This window comes from Orbicella faveolata, unplaced genomic scaffold (assembly GCF_042242905.1).
Source record: "Orbicella faveolata isolate gen_17 unplaced genomic scaffold, um_ofav_v1 contig_34, whole genome shotgun sequence".
NCBI lineage: Eukaryota > Metazoa > Cnidaria > Anthozoa > Scleractinia > Merulinidae > Orbicella > Orbicella faveolata.
The window spans coordinates 4376101-4397402 of NW_028301563.1; the positions used below are offsets into that span (position 1 = coordinate 4376101).

At 39.3% G+C, this 21302-nt stretch overlaps 1 protein-coding gene across 2 annotated transcripts in view; it reads left to right on the forward strand.

Moving 5' to 3' along the window:
• Positions 1–21302, forward strand: part of LOC110051387 (leucine-rich repeat-containing protein 9-like) — a 31567-nt gene that overhangs the window by 6433 nt on the left and 3832 nt on the right. For both annotated transcript variants that reach the window (XM_089272188.1, XM_089272189.1), the window contains 31 exons: positions 191–261; positions 917–1099; positions 2005–2160; positions 2715–2932; positions 3835–3966; positions 4429–4483; positions 5318–5442; positions 6326–6449; positions 7702–7828; positions 8578–8638; positions 9180–9384; positions 9916–10061; positions 10466–10532; positions 11061–11180; positions 11442–11501; positions 11647–11778; positions 12546–12812; positions 12895–13005; positions 13674–13740; positions 14334–14479; positions 14565–14639; positions 14888–15010; positions 15451–15494; positions 16389–16520; positions 17148–17211; positions 17686–17852; positions 18022–18095; positions 18634–18713; positions 19270–19334; positions 19889–19961; positions 20900–20968. In XM_089272188.1, coding sequence (XP_089128314.1) covers positions 191–261; positions 917–1099; positions 2005–2160; positions 2715–2932; positions 3835–3966; positions 4429–4483; positions 5318–5442; positions 6326–6449; positions 7702–7828; positions 8578–8638; positions 9180–9384; positions 9916–10061; positions 10466–10532; positions 11061–11180; positions 11442–11501; positions 11647–11778; positions 12546–12812; positions 12895–13005; positions 13674–13740; positions 14334–14479; positions 14565–14639; positions 14888–15010; positions 15451–15494; positions 16389–16520; positions 17148–17211; positions 17686–17852; positions 18022–18095; positions 18634–18713; positions 19270–19334; positions 19889–19961; positions 20900–20968 — 3539 coding nt within the window. The remainder of the gene's footprint in view (positions 1–190; positions 262–916; positions 1100–2004; positions 2161–2714; positions 2933–3834; positions 3967–4428; positions 4484–5317; positions 5443–6325; positions 6450–7701; positions 7829–8577; positions 8639–9179; positions 9385–9915; positions 10062–10465; positions 10533–11060; positions 11181–11441; positions 11502–11646; positions 11779–12545; positions 12813–12894; positions 13006–13673; positions 13741–14333; positions 14480–14564; positions 14640–14887; positions 15011–15450; positions 15495–16388; positions 16521–17147; positions 17212–17685; positions 17853–18021; positions 18096–18633; positions 18714–19269; positions 19335–19888; positions 19962–20899; positions 20969–21302) is intronic.

The window sequence follows — 21302 nt, forward strand, 5'->3', positions numbered from 1 at the left end:
ATATTGGCATATATCCCATACAGCTGGGGCATTCATCATTATTTTCATCCTGTAAAAATCAGGATAAGAAAAAAAGGGATAAGTTTGGCTCTACAAGGTTCTTTGACCTAAGCATAGACTTTTCCTTAATGCACTGTACACAGTCAAACTGTGGAAATGTACAGTCAAATATATCACTTATTTTTTGTAGGAAACTCTCTCAATGGAAACTTCAACCTGAAAACCTTAGATCTGTCTGCAAATCAGATTGCATCTTTAAAGGTATGTGTTTGAATTTTAATCATTTTCTGTTTTGGAAATTCAAAGGAAACAGTAAAAGATGACATTTTGTTGGGGTTATTTACATGACTGTAGTCATGACAGTAGTATTTTGAGATACAAATTAAGTACATCTTTGATCAGTGAACTTACATTATAGCATGCCGTGGTTAGTGAGCTATGATATCAGACAGAGTACACATGATGGTAGTACAGTATACAGTGTGCATCATTGGATTATGATGCATGCTCATAGAGTGAGTGAAATCAAGCTTGCTTTGACAAAGAGTTGCCCATGGCTACACCTCAAGCAAATCTACATTTTTTGCTGTCCGAACTTTCTGCATGCATTATCAGGGGTTTCATTAAGTGCAGGGACTGGAAAAAATTGACCAGCTGGGAGGACAATTTTGCCTGCCTGGTTTGACCATCTAGTGCAAAGTTTTTCTTACAAAAACATTCAGTTCAAAACGTTTTGCCCTGCTGTGAAAACCAGTTGCCATCTTGCTGAAAATGTTAATGAAATCCCTTATGATATCTTGATGATGCATGCTAAAGCATGTATCAATCATTAATTGTAGCTCCATTTTAATTAATAAATAAATACAATGTTATAACTTCGAGGGTAAGGAACTTGTCTTAAATTCTCTTGATACAGGATCTAACAAATTTGTCTCAGCTGCCTTGTCTTGAGTCCCTAAGTCTTAAGGACCCTGTGTATGGACCCAACCCAGTGGCATTACTGTGCAACTACTCCACACACCTTCTGTACCATCTTCCTAATCTACGTCGTGTGGATTCCTACAGTGTGGAAAACAAGACACTGAAGGATTTGGCTGAGGTATGGAAAGAATTTGAGTTAAGGTGGAAAATAAGGGAAGAATGTCTACCTAGATTATCATTTGTCATCATCTTTTACCTTGGGTTCTCAATCATTATAAACCAATGTTTAAACTAACAAAGATTTTGGTCACTAGAGAAACTGTTCCACTGCATCGGCAGGCAAGTGAAACACTGCTATTTATCAACTTTATGTCATTAAAGGTAAATTAATTGCTGTAGCAACTTTGTGAAGTCTAGCTTAAGGCTAATGCTAAAAAAAAATCAGTTTTGAAACTCACTATGGCAGTTAATTTATCTTAAGTTTAATCTTCAAGTTGATAAACTGCAAAGTGTTTCAGTTGAAACTAATTCTTATAATTCTAATTGGTACGGTAGAATCTAACTTGTAGTTCTAACAATAGCAACCTTCCATTCTGTACTCAACAATGGTTTTTAACTTGTGCTGGTAGAGTAATTTGTATCATGGATTAGTAACTGAATCCTATTAACCCCCAATACAGGTACATGCTAAAGCTATGGCAAAATAGTATTCTGCACACATTGCATGCCTATATTGCTATTTATTTTTCTAATAATCGAGAAAAGATGTCTTTCTCGAATTGAAGAGGATAAGCTAAACCCAGGAGTGTCGTTATAGATTGTTGCTCAAACAATGTTAGGGAGCTTAAGCTAAAGCATAAACATTTAATTTGAGAGATGGGCATGAACTGGAACTTGATAAACCTCTTCTTTGGCACCTATTTTCAGCCTTCTTTTTGAATTTTAAGTTATAAATAATAACATGAAAGCTTTTCAACTCACTGGTGGGGGATAAAAGCCTCTCGAGAGCAAGAACACAAACTTCCAGTTGACGTCAGTAGCTCAAAAATGTCTGTACTTCAGTTCTTTATTATTTTTTCTCAGACCACAGTTGTAAAGAAAAAGATGTATTACAACATGAGGGTGAAAACACTACAGAGGAACAAAGCAGACTTGCTTTTCAGACTGGAGACAGAGAAGGCAGTTCTTCAGGCCGACCCGAAGAACAGGATGCATAAACTGTTTTCAGCAGTCAAAGATGTATGCATTAACACAAGTTTCAATGCTTTTCATGTATATTAAAAAAGTGAAATTTTATTTTATAAATTTATTATAATTTTGTCAAATGAATTTTTATCTGGCCCTCTTTGTCAGTCAATCAGCATTATCCAGCCCTCTTCAGGAGTTTATAAACAGTACTACTGTCTAATTAACAATTAGAATAGGAGCCCTAGTTTTCTATTTAACAATTGGATTATAAGCTCAAGGTTTCTATCACGTTCACGATAGTTGACATTAGGTCAAAACCCAAGTCAACTGTCACGCATAGAAATCAAGAGCTAATAATCTAATTGTTTTTTCTTTTTTTTAACAATCTACTAGTCGTAAACTTTATCTGAATCCTCTTCCCATACACTTGGAAAATGCAAAGAAGCAGCCTCCAGTTTTTTAACAAGCGCTCACTGCTACGCTATTCACTATCTGCAACAGAATAGATAGTGAGCAGCATGTAGCGTGGTCAATCAGAGGATGCCACTTGTGATAGAACGCTAATAGATTTATGCTAATTGTAGTTATTGATACTGTCCTTGCAGATAGAAAGAGAGGTTGAAGAAGGAGGTGAAGGTCTGTTGTTGTCTTTCAAAGAAAACAAGAGTCCAATCAGCCCTGCTGCTGGTGATGAAGACACAATGGAAAACAATGAAGATCAAAGGAAGATGGCTGCTGATACTGTGATGTATTCCCAGAGATTACAACAGAAGAAGGAGGCCCTGCTGAAAAGAATCGCAAAGCTACAGAAACAGTGGGATGAGTAAGAACTACATACATTATACATGTATTATATTCTCAACGTTCATGGTGTCTCACCCTACTCAGGTGTATAAACCCTGGTTCACACTTTTGAGATAAGCCCTACAGTAAACACAAGCACAAGCAAGGCTGTGGTCTAAGAAAAATTATGAGGAGCCCAAAGGTTCCTAACTATGAAATCCTGGGTGCCCAACATTTAAGCTTGTATGAAAAAAGTAAGTGTTTCCAGTCACTCAAAGGCAAAAGTTAGTCGCCTGTGGCACCCAGCGCTCCTAGAGCACAGCCCTTACAAGCCCAAGGATGTTCACACTAGCTAACAACATACACACATGCAGTAGTGACAAGTTACATTGTACATCACCAGAGAAACAAGATGGCTATTGGTTGAATTCTTGCGCTTATGCTTGTGCTTATTTCACGCCAGTTCCCAATTGAGAAATACGCTTAACACTAGTCAAATAAGCATTAGCACAAACACAAGAAAAAAGGAAATATTTCTTTTCTCTTGCTTCCTGCTTGTGCTTATTTCACCTTGCTGCACACTAGTGTTTTCTTGTGCTTATGCTTAAGCTTGCACTTACGCCTGTACTTATCTCACAAGTGTAAACCAGGCTAAAATGAGGGTAGTGGTGCAACTTGACAGATGGTTATGTGAATTAACCTGTCACGTTCAAACTAGAAGATCTTTCTGTGGAAAGAAGGTTCCTTTAATGACACTGAATCCAGAGATAAGTCTGGTCTGAATGGACTTGTTTGAATAGACTGGCTGTTTATTTTCGAACTCAAAGGTCAACATAGAAATTCTTCTGACTGAATTTCATACATTTATAATCAATAGTACCAATGTTGTAAGGAGGAACGGAACATTTGATATGTTTTGATTTGAACACTTTCTTCTTTCAGGATTGATCAATGTCATCAGGAAAGCTGTGAGCAGGTGAACAATGTGTCAGAGATGACAGTACAGCGGCTGCTGCTGGAGCTGGAGACTGGTGGAAATGTTCGCTTTGAGGACGGCAAACCAGCAGATCCTTGGTACAGTTACTTTTAATTAAAATGTGAATGGATTTTCAAGCTACACTAGAATGCAGAGGCGGATTTAGACGGGAGGGGGGTGGATTGGGTGGCTAGCCACCCCCCCATTGGAGAAGCAAAAATAAAACAAATAGAAAACAATTGTGAATATTACGGCAGAAATAAAGGCAAACGTTCTAGACAGATACCTCATTGTAATTTCTTTTTTGAGGCATTGCTATTAATTCTATTGCAACATTTTTCAGTTAGGTCTCAATTCTCAAATTGCTACATTTGGGGGAGATGTGTGAATGAAAATCTGATGCCAAACGATTTAAATATATAAAGTTTGATCATTGCACTATGCAGTCATAGTCTATAAACCTGCGATATACGCAGAGAACAAATAGAATGTCGATGGCAATGTCAGTCAAGAACTACCTGTACCTCTGTCAAAGTTAACCCATGATAATTTTTTTGAAGGTACAAGTCGTGTCATGATCTGGTGTTGTCAAGATTCTGTGTTGGAGATTATCTGGTAAGAACTGGACTCATTTTTTCAGAAATTCTTTCTTTTTCATTGTATAATAAGCGTCAAGAATTGATTGGTTTTCGCCCCGTCCTCACAAATGCGTTTTCGTTTGAAAGAACATACGTTTTGATGGGTATCGCCTACCGTCCACACGATATTTATAACGATCGAAACAAAGATCTAAAAACGCTTTCCAGAATGGGGACGTCAGAAAATGGCGCCCAAGTTGAGGAAACGAAGGCTTTCAAAAACGCTGACGTCATTCACATCATGCGCGCATGTGCAAATGACATAGCATATCAGTGCTAGCGTTTTTAACCGGTTTACTGTGGACTGGACAATGATGCGAAAACGGTAGTGTGGAAGGAGACGTTTTTTGACGAAAACGTGTAATCAAGAACGTATCGTTTCGAAAACGCATTACTGTGGATTGGACTTTTGTGTTTCTCAAGGTATTGTCTGTGAAACGTGATAAGTTTAAAACCCTTCTTTTGTTTTAATCATTTCCTGGTGTGAAATCAAGACTATCACGAAATAATTTTGTTACATCTATAAAGTAATTATAAATCTCTTTATCTACATATGGACCCTTCTTGAGGTTGGTTGCCAAAGCCAAATGGTTGCCAATTTAAAATTCTTTTGTATACATTTAAATTAGCCTGACTAACCTCGTTTGGGAGCAAAAAATCGTTTGAATTGTCAACTGTAAGGCTAACTGTAAAACTTACCAAAGAATTTGTAATTGGCAGCCATTGAAAAGGGTCTATGAGAACTACAACCTATGCCTTATCTAGGACAGGTATTTTGTGTGAGATTATAATCTTGTTTTGTCTATTGCAGGGTGCAGGAATTTCTGGAATTAAAGTGCACAGAATCACAAGAGTGCACAACAGAATCTTACGAACAAAATTTGATGACAAACTCGATCAGATTCTGGACCGGGATGACATTGTGGAATTAACCAAGTATGAGCCTATTTTTGATAGGTTATTAATATTTAGTACATCAATTCTTTAATGAAGTATCGTGTCTCCAAGAGCACACAGGAACGATCTCTCTGAGTCTCTAGTTTTCGACTTTTCCTGTCACTTAAACGACCGGACTGCTGCCACGTAGCTAGTTAATAACTTGAAGTTGTTAAAGGTAAATAGTTTATGTTATATTTGAAATATTTGTTTATTTATTTACAGTGTCCCCAATTAGCACACTGGTGCTAAATACATCGACACTTAAATAAAGTGATTATTATTATTATAACTGCTTTAGCGACTTTGCTCTGAAAAAGGTAGACTTGCCACGAGTCGACCTCTGCTTAGTTCTTCGCTGCGAGAAGGCAGTCGTCGAGCGAAGAAGTCGTGAGCCAACTGGCCAGGGGAGAATTATCGCAAGGGACTTTTAGAAAGTCTATGAAGAAGGGCTGGCGTTCAAAAGCGCCAGGTTCAGTGACTTGCTAAGGTGGTTAGTCTACAGTTTAACTTGCCGCCGACGCAGCGCAACAGTTTCTTTAAAAGCTAATATATTTTTCTGACTGTCCCATCTCTAAGGATAAAGACAGTTATCTGCTATCTACTTATCTGAATGCAGGGGACTAGAGATGGCGCAGTGGTGAGACTGTTCGCCTCGCACCAATGCCAATTCGACCAGGATAGAGGAAATACATTGAAACCAGCTAAGGCTGATGTGACTTCCTCTCTAAATATTGTAATTTATGTACTTTTTATTTATTTATTTATGTCATGAAACTAGTATGTGCACCTTGTCAAATATGATAGTAATGACAGTACGGTTACGAAAATTGTCAAGAAACCTGCTTCAAAGTTGCTAAAATCTGCTTATTTCATCATCTAGGGGGAGATCTTACAAGCGTCTGTTAGAGTATCTATTCTTCATGTGGGACCCGTCTCTACTCAGTGGAAACAATGAACCAATCAGAGTGTTGGAGGAAGGATTCTGCCCTGCAGCTGTTTACGAAGTGAGTTCAATTTTACATTTTACACTTTTCAGTGGAACTCCATTAATACGGTCACCGACGGACCATTTGGCCGTAGTAATGGGTAGGGTAAAATTTCATGACTGGTCTAAATTGAGTGACGTCTTGACAGATAAATCACAATTCCACTCCTAAACAAGTGTTCATTACATGTAATAAGCATCCAGAATGCAGATACAATTTTTTTTTTTTTTTTAGAAAAAAAAGGAAACTTCAATCAGAACATACATTATGAACAATGGAAAGATGAACATAACTGCGGGTTTGTGTGGCCGTGTAAACGGAGTAAAACTTTAAAGGATTATACAGGTTGGGATTTCAGAATGTGGCCGTTGGCCGTATTAACAGGGTGTTCTAAAAAGAAAATGTATGGCGTTTTGCCGGGACAAACAATACTGAACGTAATAACGAGGTGACCGTATTAACGAGCGGGGTTCCACTGTACTAGTAAATCACCGAGGCAGCTGTTTTTAAAAGTTACAATAAGTGAGAAGAGCTTTCATAAATCCACAGTGTTGATATTCTTCGTTTCAAAATTTCGGAAACGTTAGCTCTGTATATTGCCATCATTATGCTATAACTCCACTGGAAACCGAGTGTACTTTGGAACTGATTCAGAAGCTGTGAAACATTTGGCAGCTACACCAAACAAACTTGGCAGTATTCTCAGAATCACACTCCCTCCGCGCTCAGATTACGAGTAGTCCCCCTAAGTTCGCTAAGTCTGTCGAGAGAGACCGTAAATAAACCACAAGGAAAAAAATGGCCGCACGAAAGGAGACCTTTTGGCGCTTCTCACCCCCAGGATTTCGCGCGGCCATTTTTTTCTTGCGGTTTTCTTTCGCGTCATGCACAACGGACTAAGCGAAAGAGGGACTACTCGTAGTCTACTCCGCGCTCAACTAGCATTAACTGTTGTATTAAATCTGTCACATTTGTTAATCTCCCGTATGAACTCTAACTACTTACAGCACATTCGCCGTTTTAGAGACGCGAACAGACCTGGGACTAGTCACTAGTGTCCTCTCGCAATGGCATGTAGGACCGTAGAGAAGCCATATTTCCCATGTAACGATCCCACAAGCGACTGCGAGATGAGACTTGTCCCAGGTTTCGTCTTGTTTCCAAAGCGGCGAATAGCTGGGAATTGCTCGTCTCTCTTACGTGCATGCGCAGCACGTATTCAGACAGCTCTTAGTCCCGTATGTAACGCTCCGCCATGTTCTCCTTTCAGAGCTTGAATGAGGATGGTGGTGTTCCACTAGCCAACAGTGTGAGTGTGAGCGATAAACTACGAGTTGATTTTCTCAAAGCAAAAGCCAGGCAAAGAGGAAGCACCGACCAATGCCCATTTAGACATGGTAAGGACCAACTTAGGTTGTGTTTTTTTTTGGGGGGGGAATCCAAGATTGGATTCTTAAATCCAAAAACGGATTTTACGTTTCTTTACTATACCGATTAATCCAGCTACTCGGACCAGATTGCATCAAGGGAACTGGCGAATCCTCTCCTAGACCCAGAGTGGATTTTTCGGTTTCTTTGAAGTACCACGATCCGATTAATTTGTTTGGTAAAGAAACGCAAAATGCGTGTTTGGATTTAAGAATCTTATCTTGGATTTCCCAAAGAAACACACCCTTATTCTTACTTATTATTATTCTTTTGCAATCGCGAGATCAAATACCCGTTAAAACTGATATCATGAAATTTAAACCATGCTGTAAAACCTATATATGTCTGGCCCAATCCCTCACCTTGAGGCAAAGAACTGTCAAAGTAAAACCTTTGTATTAAGCTTAATTATGTGGGTTTACTTGATTATCTGTGATGAAGTTCTCTTTCTCCGAACCATGCAATATAGAGAGGCCATCATGAAGAGCTGAATACCGTAACGTTGTGTTTTGTCGCAAACAAACAAGTCACGGATTAAGAGTTTTCTGAGCCCGCGGTATACCGTGGAGCTGCCAAGTAACAAGTCATCTATTAATAGACACTGAACCCTTAATGCAAACATACTGTTCTACGCGTGAGGAAAAGGGAATGGAGAGAGTGAATGCGTGGTGCTTCCCAGTAATTTTAGTTGAGTCTTATCTGTTTCTATTACGTGCAGGTCAGCTAATTGTAGCTAAAGTTTTTGTTGGGAAGGTCGTACCTGCGAAAAATGGCAACAAGTAAGTGAAATTGTACCTTGTAAAATATCAGTCAACAGCCTTACTTACTTGCTTGTTGCCCATCAAGCCACGGTGGCACACAGGGTAGCAATAATAGACCCTCTCCAACCCTGCCTGTCTCTAGCCAGCTTATCAATAGTGCTCCAGTTGCAGTTGAGCTCTCTTTGTCTCGCTTTCTTCAGTTCTGCGTCATGTTATTTTTGGGCGCCCTTCATTGTGTTTCGCCTTCAAGTATTCAGCGCATTGCAATTAGTCAACAACCTAAGAGGCTTAATAGCACATGCTCCTGTTCTGATACTGAACTTGTTTTGCAGAAGTTCTGTCAGAACTAAAGCCTTAATCTTCTCAGCGTTTTAGCGTGAAACGTCCGTCGTTGCTTATAAACAACCAATGTTACAATTTGTCTTCCATTTCTCTTACTCCTTTCTTACGGTTTTCGTTCTTTTCTCCTTCAGCACTGAAAGCTGAACTTTTTACTTACTATTTAATTGGCATCAAAAACAATATTAGAGTTCTAAACAGAAAATTTCATTTTAATTAGAATCACCAGATCTGTGTACCGAGGAGCCGACTCTGTATTCCGATCTCAGAAGCATGAGAACTGTCCGAGCAGGCCTGGGTCGACACTGAAGAGACCGATTGCGGACACGAATTGCGAATGCAGCGCGCGGCAGTGCGCGTGGTACGTGTTCGATCACGAGATGGTACTACCTGAATACGTGGTTGACTTTGAGTACATCACTAAGGTAATTACATACAGTTGAACGTCTGTAATACGGACACTAAAGGAGAAGAGCCCAGCAGGTGTCTGTATAATGGAGTAAAGAGAAATGGTCAGTGAAAAATATTCTTCAAAGTCAGGGAATTTTATTTTGAGTCAGGAAAAATTGACATTTCGAAGAAAAGTTAGGCAAAATCGAAGTAATTTAACACGAGATTTTTAAATACCATTGAAGACTGGAAGAAACATTTTGGGTCACTGTGATCCCAACCATATTTTTTTCTTAATGAAGAAGAAAAATTTGTTGAAAACTTATCAGTCTTAAATGAACGAAAAGAGCGGTTGTAAATTGAGGCTAGGTGCCGCTACTTTGTCTGACATTTCGTATTTATCTGTTCAGGGAAACTTGATTTTTATCAGAGGAAAGTCAGGGAATTTTGACAAGTGATTTATGTGGCAACCATAATTTGATTGTGGTGGGTCTACAACTCTATAGCAAATCCAAGCTACATGTACGCACTGGCTAGTAGTAATGTGGACTGAACCTTTCTGTCAGGTGAAGCCCAAGTCCTCGTTTATTTATTATTATGGAGAGATGAGCAGTACAAGTTCTAAACAGGGAGCTAACCCTGACGAAGAAAAGGAAGAGATCATTGATGGAGATGTTTTAAACATGGAGCCGGTGATTCCTTCAAGACCAAGGTAACGGTTTGAAATTAATGTTGATTAATGAAGAATCGAGTAACTTGTTAAAAAAAAATGTTCAAATGTTGTTTATAGTGGTAAATGCGCTTAACTACGCCTAGCTAGTTCACAGACATGCCACTTAAACTGAAAATAATATACATATCAACCAAACATAGTAAGCTTAAAAATCCCAACTAGCGGGAGGCAGACCAGTTGGCTATTTACAAGCATGACCGAGGAGTTGACCTAGGGTCTACCGAGAAAAAACTCCAGCTTAGTGGTGAGAGCGGGACTTGAACCCGCGACCTTCAGATTTCAAGTCCGGCGCCCTAACCACTCGGCCACGCTGCCTGCCTTCATTCAAGTGTGAAATATGTCAAACTAATAAAATACAATTCCTTACTGTTTATCGTTTGAAGGTTAATTGCCTTAACGGAAGAACTGTTGTACAAGAGGTGTCGAGTGGATTCGCTCGAGCACATCCTGGTAAGTACAAGATTCTTTATTTATAAGTGAATCTTTGTTTACAATATTTGCCTCATTAGCGTGAGTTATTCAGTTTCTGAGCACAGTTTCTGAAATGACTATTTAAAGGGCATAGCACTATTAAATATCCCAAGGAATTTGAGCCCGATTTATTGAATACTTTTTGTGTGGTGCAGGTTTAAAAACTCGGCATTTTACAAAGAATGTATGGGCTCAGTAGCGCTTCTGTCACCCAGAAATTTTGCAGTTTTTGGAATTCAATTTCTCCTTGAATATAACACCCAAAGAGTCAAACATTTCACCAATCACTATGTTTCACAAGTGTTTGAAGTCAGTATTAGGTATTTATCCAAATTCGGCCAAGTGACCATGATTTCGTAGCCATATCAGGTTAGTGATTTGATATCGCAGGATATCAGGACAGTAGACACGGCTTCTGATTGGCTAATTGCGAATTTGGGTACGGTAAAAACACCTGTGATTGTAAACTATAATTCTCATTCTTTTTCTTTTCTTTTTCTCAATCAGTGCTTGAATCTCCATGGAAACGGTCTTAGTCGACTCCAGCACGTGAGCTGTATGACGGCGCTCAAGAAACTGACAGTCAGCTTCAACGAACTGACGCGATTGGACGAAATCGGTTACATGGTAAGATCACTCGGTGTAAGCCCCTCAACAGTAATGCTATCTGTATCACTGCCTGGACTCGCGCTGGTGTAAAATCACGTGGTTACTGTTTTAAATTACGAAAGCATTTCCTCTTCTTTATGGTACCTTTGCTCATTTTTATGTTCAGCGCATGCGTATGTTTAGTGCTCAAGGTTCGCCGTGCTTTAGCATATTATTGTCGTGCTGTTGTGGCAGCTAACAAATCAGTGACATGTTATCTTGTTTGTTGATTTGTGACAGATTTTCCTGGAGTATCTTGATGTCAGTTTTAACAAAATCACTACCTTGGATGGGCTGAAGGTTCGTAATGTCTTCACTGTAAATGAGGCAGAAAATTTAGATTTTTATAGATTTTGTCAGTGGGACTTGTTATAGCGATGTTTGGTTTGGTGTAGAGCGCTACTCGAAACAGCTTACAGTGTTTTTTTTTCTGTGCATTTCACAGGGCTGTAGTCGTTTGAAGCATTTAGACGTGAGCTGGAACCAACTGACTCACACCCGAGAGGAACTAGGCATTATGAGAAAACACGTGATCACGCTTACTTACCTGGATACACGTAACAATCCATGGCAGAAGGTGAAGATCGTGTGAGATTGATACATGTAGATGACACATTCTAATGGATGTGACAATTTAAAGAAAATGTTAAGGGAGGCCTGAAGGCAGAAATGCTCTCCTTGCACACGTGTCTGAAGGGAAGACTGAGGTATTGAATAATTTGGGCTAGTTTGACGTTGTGTAAATGTGGTAACTACAACAACAACAACTTGCAGTTCAAGGGACCTCAAAAGAAAATGTTGCTGTTATTGGCCATGTATTTCCGTAACGTAACATCCACATGATATTTTGAATTTTGCCTATTGTTCAGGGTCACTCGTTTTGCATGTGACATTGACCAATCCGCAAACATTTGTATCTGAGTTTAATCTGAGGTCATTACCACGTGCATTCAGTAGATAATTGGTCCACAAGCCGGTTGTTCTATTTTTGGCTGCTTCACCGTGCTGACGAGACCTAGCCAGGTCGAAACACCTGTTCACGGTTGCAGTAGACCTTTCCCGCATTCCAACAAACAATAGCGCCAAGTGGAGGTCAGGGTGGACAATAATACAGTAAATGTATGAAAATGCCCACCCCAACCTCGCACTGGTGCTAGTGTTCGTACGCACTGAAGTGCAATGCGAGAAAGGTCTATTCTTTGCTTTCAGTTTGGACTTTATCATGTCGTTGTCCCGTTATGTTTTCTACAAAGCAGTAAATCTACTAAAGCGAGGATTGATTAGGTGAACTGTTATGGCAACTTATAAAAGATGAAGCTTGTTGTGTTTATTCATTTTTTTTAGCCAGAGACGTTACGAATGCGAGCGCTTGGAAGACTGAAAAATCTCGAATACCTTGATGGCATTCAAGTCACTGATGAGGAAATGACGACAGCTTTAAAGATGGCGGCCGCCTCCCGCCCTTCTTCCTTCGCTATCCTTGCGCATGCTCGCACAGATCAGAACAAACCGCGCACATTGAGCCTAGTACCCACTGCCCAAGCTATCCTGGCGAGCAGTCTGAATAAACCTGTAAAGTTACAAGACGATGATAGCCAGTGGTTTATCAAGGTGACTGGAAAAAATGGAATTTCTCTCAAACTTTGTTGCAGTGTGAATCAATAAAAGTTTAATATTTGGTGTTTTTTGTTAGGTTACAACCGTTAATCTTGATAATCAACATCTTGGAAAGTTAGCTAACATGGAACAACTAGAAAACTTGCGTTGGGCTTCGTTCAACAACAACGATCTTACAAAAATCGAGGTACGTGAACATAAAATAAATTCGGTAGCTGTTTGTAGTTACGTGTGCTCATACAACTAACCAGTAGTTCTGGCATTGCGATTAAGTAATTCATGCATAGTCAATGAGCATAAAACAAAAGATGTACAGGGTCAAGGACTTTGCAACACAAATCTTAGCCTGTTTGTTTGCTTCACTGATGTTTACCGGGTTTCTTAACCACAATTTCCTTCTATTAACTATGTTTATCGTAAATCCGTTAAGAACGGTTTTCAGTAAGCGCGAGAAAAAGTGGTTGGGTACCTGTCTGATTGGCTGCTCTGAACGCACGTGATTAGTTATGAACCAATCACAACGCCCACTAAGCGCAAATTGTAGCCACTTGAAAAGGACTCTGTCAAGCGCGTCTTTTTTCGCCTAACATTTTTCCAAATCAGATTTTTTTTTCTGTCCTGTCTGGGTACAACGTATTCTGTACATTCCACCATCGAGAGCAGAACGAACAACGTTGCTTTTTTCGTTCTTAAGTTAAAATCAGCAGATCCCAATAGAACATGAATACCGTATGGTCTTCATTTTTTTGCAGAATAATTGCAAAAGAAAAGGACAAAGTATTTTAACTCTTTGTCCCTAGTAACACATCGCCGCTCCCTAGTCTTTCAGAACTAAATTCGCTGCTTTCTTTCCAGGGCCTCGAGTGTTGTGTTCATTTGGAGGAGCTTTCAATTGAAAACAATTGTATCAGCAAGTTTGAAGGTAAATTTACGTTATTGTTTGGTAATATCACCAGTCTTTACGACTTGATATCCCTTGGACCTGCAGGACTGGTCAACGACCAATCAGAGCACGTGTTAGATATGAAAACGTAAGTTAGCCGCCAATCAGAGTTCTTGTTATGTGCAAATATGTCTATTGACCAATCAGAGTTGGTTTTATAAACAAAGTTTAAGTGACCAATTGGAGCTCATGTTAGGTACAAATACGTTTAGCTGGCCAATCGAAGCTCATGTTATACGTATTCCGTAAGTTGGCCGCCAATCAGAGTTCTCGTTATGTACAAATACGTTCATTGACCAATCAGAGTTGGTTTTATAAACAAAGTTTAAGTGACCAATTGGAGCTCATGTTAGGTACAAATACGTTTAGCTGGCCAATCGAAGCTCATGTTATACGTATTCCGTAAGTTGGCCGCCAATCAGAGTTCCCGTTATGTACAAATACGTTCATTGACCAATCAGAGTTGGTTTTATCAACAAAAAGTGGCCAATCAGAGTTCATGTCAGGTACAAATACCCTTAGTTGACCGATCAAAGCTCATGTTAGATGTATTCCTTTTCGGTTTCTGTCAGGTTTAAGCAAGCAGTCTAAGTTATCATGGCTAAGTCTTGCTGGTAACCGACTCAGTTCCCTTGACATTGGGATCTTGGAAAAACTACCACTGTTGAGATATTTATCTGTGGAAAACAACGGGATTAGCCATCTGCGCGGTCTACAGGTATCAGTGTTTTGTAATTTTGTTCCTTTTTCCAAGGATTTTAAAGTAATATTCACATGTTCTAAATCTTTATCCCATCTTTCAGAATTCTCAAAACCTCCAGGAGCTTTATATAGGCAACAACGAGCTGTCCAACATCCGGGAGATTTTCAACCTGAAGGTAAAACAGCAAATATTTTTGACTGCACGTGATTTCAAGCTCAGTTTTCAAGTCTAAGAGACAGACTTGTTTTCCAAGTCATTTAAAAGCTTTTTTTTTTTATTTTGGTGAACATTTATTGTCTGAAAAAAAGACAACTGTTTTTCAGTTACCTTGCAAATATTAATGCGCATAACCCTAACAATTCTTATGAATTCTTGATTGTTGCTCAGTTGTTTCGAATCTAACACAGTTTCTCTTTTTTCTAGACTATTCCCAGTCTTCTTATTCTTGACCTCTGTGGCAATCCGCTGGCATCCGCTGGTCAGAACTACCGCTTGTTCATCATTTATCACTTGACGTCACTCAAGGCTTTGGACGGACTGGCTGTGGTAAAGATAGTCACATGCAAACTTGTTTCATGTAAACAAAAGCGAAACGTCCTTTTATATTCGTGAATTTATATGTTTGATGTACAAACAAAATTTAAAGCTTAATAGCTTTAATGCAGTAAGCGGCAACGACAGATTCCTTTTTTTTTTCTTTATCGTGGTGTAGACATCTTGAATTTCTTGAAAAAAGGACATTTTGTTACTTATGTGCATGAGTTCCAACTGTACAACGCATTGGCCAAAGAATTGAAAGGGCTATGGATATTGCTCCCTTGGAAAAAAAGATTGTTCTTTTTTTTCTTTCTGTCTCTAAAGGTGATGCTTGGTTAGTAGCTCATTTGTTTGTAGATAGCTTAATTTGCTCCCTCTGTTTGAACGTTATTAACGTCACTGTATTCAATGTTGCTAAATGCTCACAAATGTAACCCCTTTCTCTCCAGGAAACCTCAGAAGGAAGCCATGCTAAGGATATGTTTGGAGGAAGGTTTGTGATCTTCTTTAATCAGTTGTTTAGTGTTTGGAAAGTTATTGATTAGTCAAGTTGCTAATAACTGCCTCATAATCAATATCAAAGTAACCTCAATTCGGTAGCGAGATAATAAGGGATGGGCCATTGTTTTTTGAAGGGGGGCTGGGCAATTTTCCCAGAAAAAATATTCCTGTACAGCAAAAACTGCTGAAAAAAAAATCGTGCAGGGGGAGCCATGGGGAGATATCGAGAAAGTGCTGCGTACTGACCAGGTCCTGTGTTTGACTTTAAAAAGAATTCTTGCACAAGCTATTGTCCACCGAAAAAAAATCATGCACAACCTTATGAGAAAAACATTCTCACATGAATGGCTTGAAACCCTTTGAGAGGACAATAGAACAAACAACAGAAGCAATGCCTCCTAGCCCCAAAACAATAACAGCTGCTGAAATGACGACAAATAGTTTACGAGAGCTTCTACACTACCGCAAATGGTAAGCACAAATGCCTAATGGTAAGTTTCGTTCGGATTGTCCATTTATCATTTACTCATAAAACCCCAATTTACCGAGAGAGCCTGGGACGAATTGAACCTGATCATAATTCCAAGATGGCGGTGAAGAAGTGCAAATGTAAGCACATTTTCCACTCGGATATTGCGGTTAGAAATTTTGGACTACCTTTCAAGACGTTGCGTTTATTTCGAAAGTCTTCCGGTCGGTCGAAATTTCCAGAATTTTCGGTTAAATGGTTATCAACCCATATCACTGGAGAAAGCGCAGGAAAGCCTGTAACTGTTGGACAGCGAGGAAAGTTTCGTCATTCTGCGGCATGTAACGTCTAGAACGCTTATTTGTTCTCTCGGAAATCTCTGATGATTCGTTTAACCATATTTCCTTTCTTTCTCAGGCTGACTCCAGATTTTATCGCTGAACGGTTAGGACACTCCAATTTCTCCGAGCTGAGAGAGCTTGACCTACCTCACAACTCGTTAAGAACTGTGGACCTGGGAACTAAAGACGCGTTCATCAATTTACGAAGGTTAGCACCAGGCCACCTCGTATCCTCTCGTTGTATGGTGTAGTAACTAGAGGGGTAAGGTTGGGAGTTGGGGTAAGTAGTAGGGGAGGGTCGAGGGGGCTTAATATGTTAGTGAGGTTTCGAGAGGATGCGTGTGAATATGCTTGGAAATTACAAACTAAGTGGGACCATACATTTGAGTTTGGGGAGCAGGGATGGCGCAGAGGTGAGAGCGCTCGCCTCTCATCAATGTGGCCCAGGTTCGATTCCGGCCCGGTATCATATCGTGGATTGAGTTTGTTGTTAGTTCTCGCCTTGCTCCGAGGGTTTTTCTCCGGGTTCTCCGGTTTTCCTTCCTCCACAAAAACCAACACTCCAAATTCCAATTCGACCAGGATAGAGGACCCGCTTCCTCTCTAAATATTGTAAATTTTTGCTTTGTACGTTTCAGTGTGGGGGATGGCATAAGGTTGCCATATATGATATTCTCTATCAGCTTTGTTCCTTGAATAAATAAGATTTATAAAATCGTACCTTTAAGTACAATAATCACTCTTCGAATTTTTTGTTTGTTTGTTGTCAAAAACAGAGCTAAGCAGGTTTTTCTTTTAGAAGTGTACTAAAGAACATCCGTTTTGACCATTTCAGTGTGAATCTTGAACATAACTCCTTGACTTCATTTGGTGGCTTGGTGAACCTCGTCAATCTCAAGGTGATAGAAATTGTTCTTATTAAAAGTATATGCATATGTGCATATGGTTATCTTCCAACTTTCAAGTAGCAAAGACAGCTTATAGCTCAAATCATGTTTCAACACGAACTAAAAATCGTCATATCGGACCAGTCTGTTATCGGATTAAATCTGCAAATGATAGCTTAGCAAGGTAGAAGAACAGCAGAGGAATTCTGGTAACTCACAACAAAGCAAGGATGGATAGAATTTGCAGAATGGATAACTAACAAAGTCGCAAAATATTTCAGTTGTCGTTTCTTAGAGTAATTATCAAGTGAAAGCGACAGTTTGCAAAACTAAATTCTGTTATTCTTGCTTGGAACCTATTTCTTTGTTGTAGACGAAAAGCGTAACCGTGTCTTCGCTCGACGTCCAAGTTTTAAGTCTAACAGTATTCCTAAAACCTTGCTCGTTGAAATGCGTTAGTTCAAAGTTGATCCACTCTCTCGTCAGGTCCTCTGTCTCAACCACAATCACATCGAATGCGTGGTCGCAAAGCCTAAAGCTACATCACCCGCCAATGCACCAAAACGAGGCGGTGACATCACCTTGGCAGCAGAGATCACCAACCCAGAGAACTTCACCCCAGTCCTCCCCAATCTTGAGGTTCTGCATTTGGGGTAAGAAAGTTCTTTATTGGTTGTTATTTGTTTGAATGTAAAAATTGGTCACTAATACCAAAAGGTAACCTGCGACGGATTGAAACAAAGATCTTTAAAATGTATTAGAAAGTGAGGTTACTTATAGTTTATTCCGCAAACTTACGCCACGTTTAATGTTTGCCAACAGATACAACGGTATCACGAATATGGCGGCCCTTCAGTTGTCAAGGCTGACTAACTTAAGAGCTCTGTTCTTACAGGGTAGGTTTTATGAAAGACTGCTTGAAAGTTCTGCTTAATCCAGACTTAAAAGTTAGCACCATCTTGTACACCATAATAAACAGTACCACGTGAAAGTACTGCTCAATAGCTTTCATATGAATGGTCACACACTAGGGTTTCATCCACAGACTTCTAAGTTAGAACCACCTTGAACAGATCACATACTAGGGCTTCATCCGCAGGCTTAAAAGTTAGAATCACCTTGTACAACATGATAAACAGAACCACATGAAAGTACTGCACAATAACTTTCATTTGAATGGCCACACACTAGGGTTTCATCCACAGGCTTAAATGTTAGAACCACCAGACCTTGTACAGCATAACAAACAGTGCCACATGAAAGTACTGCACAATAACTTTCATTTCAATGATCACACACTAGGGTTTCATCTGCAGAGTTAAAGTTTGAACCACATCAACTGGCTTGTGGTTTGGTTCTTTGAGTAAAACTTTTACTTTTGACAAAACAGTCTTGCTGACTTAAATGATATTCTTATAATACCTTACCTCATAGGGAATGATATTAGCAAAGTGGAAGGCCTTGAAGGACTTCAACAACTTAGAGAACTTGTATTGGATCGAAATAAGATCAAGGTGATATGATTTTTGCGTTGACAGTATTTTATATTAATTGTCTTGTTCTTCTTGTGTTCTTTTTTTTATTATTATTGTTAATTTTATTTACAGGACGAACACTTACATTACTTACAGTACTAATTTACACTTACAATATACTTGTTACTTACTAATACACTACTTATACTTACACTTCCTATACTTGCACTACTTAAAATACATATATTACAATACAATTTTGCTAATTAAATTATAGTTGGCCTACTTACAATGCTCTTTTTTATATTATAGATAAATTGCATAAACATAAGTTACATACACGATACATTTTACTTCTCTACAACGTGCTTAATTATGCTACACTGCTTCCTTACTTTTCAACTACGACCAACGGAAAAACACTAAAAAGGAAAAAAAACACAAGCAAACAGACAGAAAAAGAGAGAAAGTGAAAAAAAGGGGAAAACAGTCTCAGTTCTTCTTGTGTTCTTGATTTTAAATATGTTCTATCATGCACTTTCATTTGTTGATTTGTTCATTCATAAACAATTTTTTTTTATTGATTTATTTCTAGAATATTTCCAGCACATCATTTGTTAGTCAATGGAACATAACCGAATTACATATGGAAGAAAACAGGTGGGACGTTAGTCAGTTTAGTTATTATTTCAAACTTTAAATGTCTTATAATCTTGCTCTCTGATGCTCAGTACCAGCAAAGACGAACTGCGAAAAATGCGTAGCTATGTCTATTCGATACCAGCGCCAGGTTGATCCAAAGCTAAACTCGAATTCTTTTCCTCAAGCAAAGTAAAATTACTGTTCTTTGGCTGTTGCAAATTAGGAAATTATCTTCAATGTACAGTCAGTGAGGTATATAATATTGACAGTTTTTGAGATTGCTAAATACCAGTTCAAAAGATGGTTATGGCGGGAAAATGGGGCGCCGTGCCACCCAGTAGCAAGCGCGGGAAAATAGTTATTGCTTTTGATTGGTTTATTCCTTGCTTTAAAAATATTGAAAACAGCTCAGTTTACGAAACAAAAGGAAAATAAATTAATGCTCCGTGCTTGTCAATGTTTTCCACTGCAATATATGTCATGTTATTCAAATACCTTTTGATAAAGTATTTCAACCTTCTATGCGATATTAAATAAGTGTTGACTCATTTTACTCTCTCGTTTTTTTACAGGATAAGAGAATTAAATAACCTTGAGCCTCTTCAAAACCTACAGCGGTTATATCTGGGAATGAACCGTATTCAAGTAAGCTGACACATAGTTTCCCAACTTAGTTTCAACATAGATAAATATAGTTAAATGGAATTTAACATAGTTAACGACTGGGAGCTAGTCTGGTCAGTAGCGTTTTTGTAGGCGTTTGTTGGCGTCTTGACCGTCTGTTAGCATTTGTTAAGCGTTTATTGCGTTCTGTAGCGTTTGCAGCAGTCATATGGTTGTGGGAGCCCTGGGGTCGACATTGTCCAGCGGTATTCTTGGTTAGTACGTGCGTTGTCGTCCCATGTGCTTGCAGTGTGTTTGTTGCTCTGTTAGCGTGGCGTTGTCGGTTGAGTTATGGTAGTTTAGCGGTTCTCGGCGTTCCCTCCCTATCCCCCCCCCCCCCCCCTTTTTTTCAGCATTTTTTTTTTCCACTGAGCTATCTGAGTCGAGTGTGACGGGCGCCTGATGGGGGCCTGACGCGGTGGGGCTCGTGGCTTGGTTGCGGGTTGGGCAGGCCAGTCGGGTGTTCTAGCGCCCTGGGATGTGACTGCGGTTGGAGCCCCTGGGCTTCGAAGGCACCTTCCCTCCACTAGCGACTTGGGCAGTAATAGTATGAATGATTACAAAACCCGACAAAGTTCTTTGTTGTATGTTTTTGTTCGCTTTTTTGGCCTTGACCGTGCACAAAACACACTAGTTGTTTACTCCGTACTGAGGAACTAACCAATAGAAACATTTTCGTTACGCAATTCATGCATAGTGTATGAGCGCAAAACAAAAGATTGTGCACAGTCGAGGACCTTCCAACAAAAATCTTGAAATCTTTGTTTGCTCCTTTGATGTTTGCCGGGCCTCATTACCAGTTCCCTCTATTAACTATGGTTTCAAAGCCATAGTTTCTTGTGGTTGTTTCTGTTGCAAGTTAAATAACGTGGTTTTGTTGCGTTAATGAGTTTAACTGAAATTTTCGTTTTTCCTTCTAGGAAATAGCAGAGTTAGAAAGACTGGAGTGCTTGAGACACCTTGTTGAACTGTCTGTTATCAACAATGCGGTGAGTTCCAGAGAGGAATAACTATCATCGAACTTAGTGTGTATGCTCTCCTCTGCTGTGCAGGGCCGGGTTGTTTGAAAGCCGGTGAACGCTAACCCAGGATTATAAGTTAACAGAAGTATTAATCTTTATTGTATAAAAATGTTTTTCACTACCTATAGTTTGTAGTTTGGGATTATTCAAACCCAAAAGTGAAGGACCAAAAAATATAAACAGAAAACCTCACCGAAAGTAGTCACAAAACTGAAATCAAAATTCTCGTTAGTCCTGGGTCAGCTTATTGGGCTTTGAACTACCCGGCGTAGGTGGTTTTCTTTTCGTCTTAGCCTGTAGC